This window comes from Vidua macroura, chromosome 19, assembly GCF_024509145.1.
Source record: "Vidua macroura isolate BioBank_ID:100142 chromosome 19, ASM2450914v1, whole genome shotgun sequence".
Classification (NCBI taxonomy): Eukaryota; Metazoa; Chordata; class Aves; order Passeriformes; family Viduidae; genus Vidua; species Vidua macroura.
In genome coordinates, this window is record NC_071589.1 from 5,633,393 (window position 1) to 5,643,933 (window position 10,541).

The window sequence follows — 10,541 nt, forward strand, 5'->3', positions numbered from 1 at the left end:
CGGCCAGATTAGCCAGCACCGGGATCCAGCCTCTTCCTGGAGCTGCTGAGCACGAGCGGGAAGTTTTCTGTGGCCTGAAGTGGCCATTTGGGCCATGCAAACAGTGAGATATCCTGAGAAGGGTATTTATTTAAGGTTAAAAGCACGACCTTGCCAAGTCTCATAGGGCTGGGAGGGTGCGGACTGAAAAACAGTCCCTGATAGATCTGGCATCTCACCCCCCTGCCAGCTCTGTCCCAGCCTGGCACCAATGGAGCTCTCAGAGTGGCTGTAGCTGCACCCAAGGTCTTGATCCCTAGGAGAGTACTTAGCAACCCATGGGATCGGGTCAGTGGCTTTGTCCCCCCAGCATCCAAGTTTTGGTCCCTGGAAGGAGAATTTGCATCCCATGGGCGAGGGCTTGGTGGCTATGCCAGCTCTGGCGTCCACAGAAAGCTTGTTTCCCTGACACACAAATCAGGCTGGGTCTCGCATTTTGGAAGCCCACGAGCTCTGGGCTAAGCATGCCTTGGGAGCCCATCAGCTCAATTTCCTGCACTTTGACCAAACGACAATCCAGGCAGACGCTGCATAGAGCTGTGACTCCCTCTGGTGCCTGCCCCGTGGTCCTGAACTCGTTCTTCTCTCTTTCCTCGTTCCACAGGAGGGGAGGTTTGGGGTGCCCCAGCTGGCCTTGGGGCAGCCCCGAGGTGGATGGGTGAGTGGGGACCGGAGATAAACTCGTACCTGGGCAGCAGCTGTGGGAGCTGCTCGGCTGTGGAACTCGGGATGTGCCAAACACCCGTGTGCCAGGGCCCGAATTTGGGGGGGGGGGAGGGGGGGGGGAGGGAGCTGCTTTTGATGGAGGCAGAGATCTGCCTGCAGATGGAGCTCCTCGCTCGGCCGCTGAGCTCAGGGAAAGGGGTGGAGCGAGCTGATGAATCCGGAGAATTTCTCCTTCGTGAGGACTCCACAGTTCTGCCAGACCCCAAAAGACAAAGAGATGCGGTGCTTAAGGTCTCCCTGCTGGGGATGATGGTAATTAATCCCTGATGAAGTTAATTACCCAAAAGCGTTTGGTCTGAAAGCGGTGGGAGGAAGTGCTGCCCAAAACCGGGTATTATAGAAGTGAATCTCTGCAGACTCAGCGATCGATGTCAGGGGAAGGGGAGGTGGTGGTTTTGGGAGCGTCTGGCTGAGGCAACCAGGGGATCTGGTGGTGTCCCACTGCTAGCGCCTGCAGCCTGAGCCTTCCTCCCCCAGGGAGGAGGAGGAGGGTGTGCAAGGTGGGCCATAGGGAGGGAAGGGCTGCTGAGGGAACTCTACCTCCTCACCACAACCCTGCGGTGCAAATACTGCAACTATTCCACACTCCTGGATTTGGGCTGGAAACTGCACTTCTTGGACTGCAGCAGGTGCTGTCCCACGGGCTGGGGGGACCTTGGGAGGGCTCAACAAGGAAGCATTTGCACCTGCTGGGTCCTGGTGGCTTGACATGTGTGTCCTTGTGCCAGGCTAAAATGGTCCATTTTCCCCTCTTTGGGGAGCAGGGACATGGGAGGAGTTTGCTGGGAGCCAGATTTGGCCTTTCTAGGGGCTGAACTCAGTTCTAGGGGAAGTGTGGGTCAGATGAGGACAGAGGTGGGGTCTGATTCCCGTGGCTCCCTCAGGATAGCAGATGCCTGGGGAGGCAGTGGGGGCTGCCTGTGGGACCCTCGTGGTGCCCAGGACAAGGGACAGCAACAGGGTCAGCAGCTGCTGGCCCTAGCTCGCTGCTTCAGGGATTACGTTGATCCGCTCCAGCTGCCCTGCTGTGTGCTGAAGGATTTCTGAGTCTTACACATGTTTTCCCTGCTAAATTGGAGGTGTTTATGTCCACAGTGCAAGGGCCAGGTCAGCGTTTGCTTTGATCCCTAAGATCTCCGCTGGGTCAGGGGAACTGTGTGACTTGGCCTGTGTGTGGTGGGAAATCAGATGTTTAAAAGTTTCTTTTGGAAATGGAGCTCTGTAAGGTGGCAGATTTAGGGCTACCATCCTGAACCTGCTGACTGTCCTTATGGCTCTGCAGACTCTTCTTACAGTTTCTGGTCTGTTGTCAGCATTGACTCCTATCTTGGCTGTACCTCTTCTGGGTTCAGCACTTTTCCTCAGAAATCAAATTTCAGTCTCTCTCATGTAGTTTTCAACCCACTATTTGTTCTCTTCTCCCAAGTGGTCTCTGGTACTAGTGGCACCAAGAAACTGAATGAAGCCATGCACCTGCCTCTCCCTGTGCCAGCTGCAGTGGGATCCTCATGGATCATGTTGGTCTTGGATGTGTGGCTGATCCCCACCCCCGCCTCCTCCTCAGCTGCCCCCACATAACTGGTTCTGCTCCATTGTGCAATGGCAGTTCCAGCACAGCTCACCCTTGCTCCTGCCAAATGGCACCCTTGGAGCAGGGCTGTCACCCTCCTGCCACTGTCCCTTGTGGTGACAATGAAGGTGTGTATATCTCAGGATGCGCCTTTGGGCCTGACACCCACCTCCCCTGGCCTGGCAGCACCCATGGGTGCTCTACCAGCTGTGGCAAAAGCCATTCTGCTCATCAGAATGAATCACTGGCTGGGCTTCACACACCACTGTGATTCCTCAGTGCCTGTGGCTCTAGAAATGATCTTTCCTAATGCACACTCTTACAGTGGAAATGAAACCTCAGCAGGTCTCTGATGCACTCTCAGCTCTGCCCCCTTTGCAGCAGCTTGGATTTTTTAAAATTGTTATTAATTTTTTTCCAGAGGATGATGACAGTTCCCTGGGGCTTGATGTAACTTGGGTGTGAGGTTTGCTTCCCTGCAAATCATGGCAGTGATGTGATGTTACTGGAAGTGGTGAGCCCATCCTAGTTTGGGGCTAGTGATGGGTGTAGCAAACCAGCCTTATTGCAAATCCATATGGATTTGATGGATGTCAATGTTCATTAAGGTTTTGGTGGATCAGTTGAGCTGATTTGAGGTTTGGTAAGGAGAAACGACAAAGCAAGAAGAAATCCAGTACTACAGTGAGGAACAATGTGATTTTAGCTTTCCTTCATTAAGAAATAGAGCTTTGGAGGCCCTGTTCTGTGCAGGGGCATCCCCAAAGCTTTTGGATGCCAGTGTCTGGGTGATGAGTCAGGAGGCAGTGATGGAAAATGGGGGAAATTCATACAGAATCAGGTCAGAAGAGAAGAGAGACCCTGTGGGGGTCAGAGCTGCGAGGGACAGATTTGGGGTGATCTGGTCCCTGGCGGCTGCCCCCCGGCAGAGCGGAGGTGCTGGGAGGCTCCGCGGCAGCAGCAGTTTGGGCAGTCGGGCACATGCAGCCCCTCTTTCCTGCAGCCTGCTCCTCGCTCTGGAGAAGGCCGATTTTCTCCCCCAAACGGCTCCCACGTAGAACAGAAAAGGTTTGCTCCCTCTCCCTGGCAAAAGCGAAACCCTATCCCTGTCCTCAGTGCTCCGCTTGGGTTTCTCAGGGCTGTTCCTGGCACTTGGCTCCTTCGCCTCCAACATTTCCATTGCCTCTCTCCGTCTTTTTTCCGCTCCTTCCCTCCTCTGCTGCCGTCGCTTCCCTCTGCCCTCGCCGAGCGTCCTCCCTATGGCCCCCGCTGCCACGGCTGCTCCCCTAAATGGGCCACGAAGGCGGATTATTGCCACCGCTCATCTGCATTCGCCCTCCTCCCAGTCCTCCCCTGCTCCTCCTTCTCCCAATCGCAGCTCCACCGGTGCGCGGAGCCGCGCGGGCTGCGGCTGGAATGGCCAGCGCCGGGAGAGCCACCGAGCCGGGGCTGGCGTGAGTAGGGGGCTGTGGTGGATGTGGTGTCCCTGTGGTGGGAGGCTGGGTGGCTCTCCGGCTGTCTCCGGTGGCTGCTTCCTCCTTGGATTGTTTATTTTTTTCCATCCCTGCCCTTCCCGTGTCCTTCGGCGGCAGCAGGACCCGGTAAGCCCGTCCGCGGTGGCTCGGGGTGCTGGGGTTGATCCTCTGGGGGTGACACCCTGCGTGGCCTTTGCTCAGCAGGGAGATGCCGCTGGAGGATGGGGACCCGTTGAGGCCGAGGGGACGGCAGCTCAACGGTGAGGTCAGCGGTATCCCCCGGCTCAGGGGGATGGGGGACTCCTCGCTCCGGAGCACGACAGCACCTGGTGGCAGCAGGACAGACGTGATGGCAGAGGGCTGGGAACCGGGGCCAGCACTGGGTGACGGGGACGTGAACCCCGGGGGAGCCCCACAGCGAGCATGGCAGCCCGAGGAAGCCCTGATGACCGAGCTTTCGGAGCTGGTGCAGAAGGTGGTGAAGAGCAGCAGCTGGTGGGAAAGGCACGGCATGGACATCAGCATCCTTGCCTGCAGCTTCCTCCTGCTCCCAGCAGGTAACCTGGCTCAGCCCCTCAAACCATGGCCGGGGGATCCCCGGGGGTCCCACTGCCTCCTCATGACTACTTTGTGTTGGGAGCCTGTCGGCACCTGCTGAGGTTGTAACAAAGCCACAATAACACCTTCACCCTGTGACTTGGTGCACTCTGACCCCACAGCAGGTGACGATGACACCCAAGGTACAGCCAGGGTTGAGGGGACAGTGGTATCTGGGGTACAGCCTGAGGGAATGGTGCCCAGGCAGATGTACACAGGGCAGGACAGTGGCTGATGTGTCCCACCATGGGACGTGGTGGTTTTGGTGGCAGTAGCCCTGGCTGTGGTGGGTGCAAGGGAAAACAGTTGAGCATGGGTCTCTGGTGGCATGGCTGGAAAGCTGGGACCTTCTCTTGCTGTTGAACTCCTGGGGATGCTGAAATCCTGGCAGAGTTATGACACCAGTGGAATCCCACATCCCAGAACTGTGTGGTGGGATCAGGCACCTGCAGCACTTGTTGCCATCGAGGCTGGAAGTGGCCAGATCTTCAGCACTAGGGTGAGTGTGGCTGGTCCAGTCATGAGGATGATGAGGAGGCAATCTCTGACTTGCATGGTTTAAATACCTGTAACTACGGCTGAAGAACAGGTTTAGGGCAGTGGCTGGCATGTTTGGGTGTAGCAACACCTCCAGCCTGGCTCAGAGGGCTGCAGGACATGTGCATGGCTGAGCTCCTGCCCGGCTGGTTTCTCCACAGGGTTCCTGTGCCTGCGGTCGGCCCAGGCCATCCCTTTCCTGGCGGGTGTCCTCACCCTTGGCGTGGTGCATCACACCCTGACTGTCAAGGGCAGCCACCTGGCCAGCCACAATGCCTTGACTGAGTCCAAGTCCTGGGGCAAAGTGTGGGCTATCTTCTTCATTGAGGTGAGTGGGGCAGCCCCCAAAAACACCCCATCAGCACCTTGTGGTGGTGGGGAATGTTTGGAATGGTGGGAAAGGTTTCTAGTGCTTAGCTCTTAAAAGTCCATTTCCAGACTGGTGTGGGGCTGTGGGGTTCAGAGCATCTCCCCATGGTGCTTCATTATGGTTTCAGAGCATCTCCCCAGTTTCTTCCCACACAAGCCCAAGCCAGACAGTGCCCAACTCTGGCACCACAACTTCTCTCTTTTCCCTCCCAGCTGTGCTCAGCTTTCACAGTCGAGCAGGCCACCTACAACCATGTGAAGATCCACCACGGCTACACCAATGTCATTGGCCTGGGGGACTCCAGCACGTGGAAACTTCCTTTCCTGAACCGCTATGTTTACATGTTCATCGCTCCTCTCGCAGTGCCCATCCTAACCCCTCTGGTTGCACTTGGTAGGTGTCCCAGGTGCCTTGGAACAGGGTGCTGGGTGCGGGAAGCTTGTGACTGCCCAGGTCTCACCCCACCCAAGGGTCCCACTTTGTTTGGAGGCATCACATTAACTACACCTGTCCCTGGTGGGACACACTGCAGGAAACACAGGAGATGTTGCACTTGCCCTGGGGACCACATCTTCTGCATCTACTTTCTGCTGATGCTGAGAAGACACTTCACCTTTTCCTGTGCTGGATGTTGAAATCTCTGGCAAAAGCCATCATGATCCTGCAGCACCCCAAATCCATTCTCCTTTAACTCAGATCTGTGGCCATAATGGGGTCAGTCTCACATGTGGGTCTCAGGTTGATCAGAGCATGACGCAAGGTGTTTGGTGGCTGTGTATGGGGTGGTTTGGGGGCTGCAGGGACCAGACACAAAGAGCTTGGGCAGGAGAGGTGGTGCTCCAGGGAAATAATGGTGCCAGAAAACAATCAGGGAGAAGAGCCCAGAAAGCAGTAAGAGGCTGGGGAAGCAAAGCTCTCCAGGCTGCATGACCCAGTTCTGGGCAGTGCCAAATGCATGGACAATGACTTAGTAAATTGTAAGAAACGAAGGTGCATCCAAATCCCGAGTGCTGTTACACAGCTGAATCTGCTGCTCTGAGGAGTCTCTCAGACCCACACCCCAGCAGTTTTATAGGGTTTGGGCCAACCTGGAGGATGGGGAAAGTGAGTTCATGGGCTGGGCTGGGCTGTGGGGCTATTGGCACGCTGGGCAGCCTGACTGCTGGAGCAGCAGTGGTGGTAGGGAAACATCAACACTTTTCCCATGTGCTGCCTCCTCTTCCTTGTGCAGATTTATTGAGGAACGTGGAGTGGAAGGCGGCTCTCCGGACCCTCTGCTGTATGTTTCTGGGGTTTTACTGCCATTACTGGCTCCTGCTCCACGTCTCAGGCTTCCAGTCACCGTGGTCCGCCCTGCTCTGCATGCTGGTCACCCGCTCCCTCCTGGCCCATCCCTACATCCATGTCAACATATTCCAGGTAGAGACCTGAAGCTTCAGGTTATCCCAACAGTGCTGAAGACAGGCAAGCCACCACGCAGTGCCCTGATGCTGCTAGCTGGAGCTTGTGTCACCTTAAGGCATGTGGGTTCAGTTGTCACCTCACTTGTGCTGTTGTCGTCACCAGGAGGATCAGGCTGGTGGTGCTGGGTGGAAAGTGGTGGCCCTTGGAAAATGTCAGGGCAGATAAGTGCAAAGGGTGTGAGGATGATGTCCTCTGCAGTGGCTGGCAGGATTGGGAAGGCTGATGTGTTTCAGGTGGTGTTACAGGCCCTGGGGTGGGGAGAGGCTGGTGGCTCTAAGTGTGGAGGTACAGAGCCTGGGAGTTCCTTGGTGGCTCCATGGACAAACACAAGATGGGGTGACTTTAGGGACAAACCCAGCTCTTGGGCTGACAGAGGGACCCAAAAATGTGCTCTTTGTGCCCATACACAGGCAGAGCTGACCTTGGCTCTGCTGGGAAGAGACTGGGGAGGTGACAGGTGCCACAGGGTGCCCACCCTGCCTCTCCCGCAGCACATTGGCCTCCCCATGTTCGCGGCCGACCGCAAACCCAAGCGGATCCACCTCATGAGCCTGGGTGTCCTCAACCTGCCCCGCAACCCCCTCCTTGACTGGTCCTTCGGCCACTCACTCATCAGCTGCCATGTGGAGCATCATCTCTTCCCCAGCCTCTCTGACAACATGTGCCTGAAGGTGAGATGACTCTACAGGGTGACTGGGAGGTGACATGGGGACGAGAAATCCATCTTCCCACCCCCTCCCGCCCCCACTACCAGACCTGTCTGTGCTCCTTCTCATGTTGGAAACCACTCACTGCTTTGCAACAGTACCTGACCCATCTCCTGCCATCCCATTCCGATTTCTCCTGGGTTTCTGCTCCCTGCTCCTTCCCCTGGTCCCAGTTCCAGCCTGCAGCAGCCTTCCAAGTCCAGGATCCTCCCAGTTATTCCATTGGGAAAATATCCCCAGCATTGCACAGTCCAGTTTTTGGTTCAGACAACATCCAGGCAAACCTCCTATTGCTCTGGTCATGCATGCCCTTACTTGCTGTTCTGAGATGTGGGGTGCGTTCAAAACATGAGCTCTGAGCACTGCCCCGGCTGGAGGGGATCCCAAGGCAAGTCTGTACGCCACCCTTCAGCACAGGATTGCTACTCGCTTACTGCTGTGCCCTTCTTTTCAGTGTCCTTTGCTTGAGCTCACGGGGCTGCCAGGACCTACCTCCCTCAAAGAGGTGTTGCAGGGAAGGAGATAATTAAGTCTGTGGCAACCTCCCAGTCCCATCACCAAGCTGGCTGTGTGGGCACGTGGGAATAACGATGGGTGTGAACCACGAGCATTGATGGCTGGCTCTCATTAGAAGCCTCATTAGGGCATCTCTCCTAATTTGGAGCCCTCCAAAGGCGTTTTGCCAGGGTGAACTCCCTGTGATGCTGCAATTGGAAACCACCTTCCTCTTAAAATTCACAGCAAAGATACTACCTACCTGCTCCAGCCCAGCTTCGGGCACGTGGGATGGGTTTTCTGGGCACATTTCAGGCATCTTGTACAAACACCAGGGCATCTTGCACAGCAGTGACGTTACCTTTGCCTTTGCAGATCAAACCCATCGTCTCCCATTACCTGAAGCAGAAGAAGCTGCCCTACAACGAGGACACCTACAGCTCCAGGCTCTGGCTCTTCCTCCAGAGATACGAGGAGCTGATGGTCCATGCTCCCCCCATAACAGAGCTGGTGGGCATCCAGTGACGACCACGGGGGCTGCAGCACTCAGGGGGCTGTTTCCCACAGGGACATTCAGAGGATGGTTTTAGCAGGACCAACACCTCCATGAAGTCACGGTGTAGGAAACATCCCTCCCTCGAGTCTTGCTTTTGGCTAGAAAATGGTGCACAGAGCCATTGCAGGGGCAGAACCAAGTGGTGCAACACCAGGGACAGAAAAATCGGGGTTCCCCCAGTTATTCCCAGCCAGGGCTTAGTTTTATCCACTCTGCTTTCACACTTGGGGAGAGGAAACCACCCCATCCGTGGGGGATATGGCACTACGTCCAGGACATCCAGAACGGAGAAGCACCAGGATCTGTAGGATGGAGCTGCAGCTGTTTGGTCGGGGTCTCAGGGAAGGGTTGGATATGGGGAGGGGGCTGTGTCACTGCTGCTTGTGCTTTGCCTGGCTTTGGGCTAAATCAGTCTCCTCTAGGAACAAAGATTTGGCAAGTTCAGCCTTAACACTTTGGGGTGAATTTCCTTTTTTTTTTTTTTTTTTTTTTTTTTTTTCTGGAGGAAGTTTTACTGGTATCCTGTGGTGCCCAGGGTAGGAGTGGGGGAAAGACCCTCACCCCATGGGGGGTGTCTGTGTTGGGGTGTCAGAGGTGGCTGCAGACCTGGTCATTGCTATGGCAAGAATTTATCAAGGAAATCATCTGCCAGAGGCAGGCAGGTGTCCAGGGCTTGGGAGGCTTTCCCTGTTTAAGGAGGGTGAACTCTGCCCCCTGTGCTGCTACCAGGGGCTGGGATGCTCACGTGGCCAGTTCAAGCCACCTATGGGAAGCTGTGTCTGTCTTTACCAGGGTGCTCTGCTGTCCCAGACCTGCAAGACCGATGACAAAGTCCACCCCAGTGTCACGGTGGGGAGCTGGCAGCAGAAAAGCCGGATGGCCAGACTGGGAGCAGTGTGGCTTTACTCTCAGCCTGGGGCTTTGCTCTTTGATTTGAGTTGTCCTCCCATCCGGGCTGGACCCCCGCAGTGCCACATTGTGGATTTATAAGGCTTTACAGACAAATGTGTCCCAAGGCTCAAGGTTGCTCTGCCCTGGTCCCGGCCTGTGGCAGGGTGATTGTTACAGCAGGCGATCCATGGTGTTTTACTCCGCTTTTCCTCCACTAAGTCCAGGAGCATCCTCAGATGCACTGGAGAAGTGTCCCTGTGATGTGAGACTGGAGCTGGGATGGCCGTGGCATCCCTGTGCAGATGATCCAGACTCAGGACAAGGAAGAGTGGCCCTGGATGCATCCAGTGTGACCCCTTTGGCATCAGAAATGTTGAATTATTGATTTATGCTGGGCTGGGGCCCAGGGGCTGCTGATGCACTGATCTGGTGGCATTGCCACCTCTATCCAAGCCCATGTGGGTCATTGATCCAGGACATTGTGAAACACCCAAAGGGCAAATTCCCATCCTTTGAGCAGGGCTTAGGCTGGGTCTGTAGGTAGGGGAGCAGCTGGAGGGGTATGGCCAGAGCAAATGGCCTGAATGCTCTGGGGGGGTCTAAGACCCTCCCCAGAGGGCCCCCCCCCACTCCCCCCCCAATTCATTTCTCAATTGACCATCAGAAATAAGATAAATGTAAAAAATTATTGGCATTCCCAGCTCGAGGAAGGAGATGAGGGAGCATTAGAGGTGCTTTTGGTTCAGGCAGGGTAGTCTTAACCTCACATGTTCCTGTTTGTGGGCACAAAATGCTGTTTTGCCCTCTCCTGCTGCAAAGAGATCAGCCCCAAAATGTTCCCAGGCGTTGGTTGGAGCAACAGCTCTTTTCCCAGCTGGATTTTATGGATGCTGTTCAAAGCAATGCCATCTGAAGGCAAGTATTTGCAGGTCCCTCAGCCAGTGGGAGACAGCCTGTGATTTGGGAAATAGATGGATTATTCCCTGCCAGAACTGGTGGATACAGAAGTTAATGGGAGAAATGGAGAATTCTGGGGAAAAAGAAAGATTCTGACTCATGTGCTTGGAACCCTCCAAATTTAAACCGACTGCTTTTGTGGATGACCTATATGGTG

The 10,541-nt window shown here is 55.5% G+C and overlaps 1 protein-coding gene across 1 annotated transcript; it reads left to right on the forward strand.

Annotated features, from left to right (window-relative positions):
* Positions 1-3,708: 3,708 nt before the first annotated feature.
* FADS6 (fatty acid desaturase 6) lies at positions 3,709-8,987 on the forward strand. The gene is made up of 7 exons (XM_053994712.1): positions 3,709-3,789; positions 4,012-4,367; positions 5,106-5,272; positions 5,527-5,707; positions 6,546-6,733; positions 7,270-7,449; positions 8,356-8,987. Exons 1-7 carry the CDS (start codon positions 3,752-3,754, stop codon positions 8,503-8,505), a joined length of 1,260 nt encoding a protein of 419 aa, XP_053850687.1. The 5' UTR covers positions 3,709-3,751; the 3' UTR covers positions 8,506-8,987.
* The last annotated feature ends 1,554 nt before the right edge of the window (positions 8,988-10,541 follow it).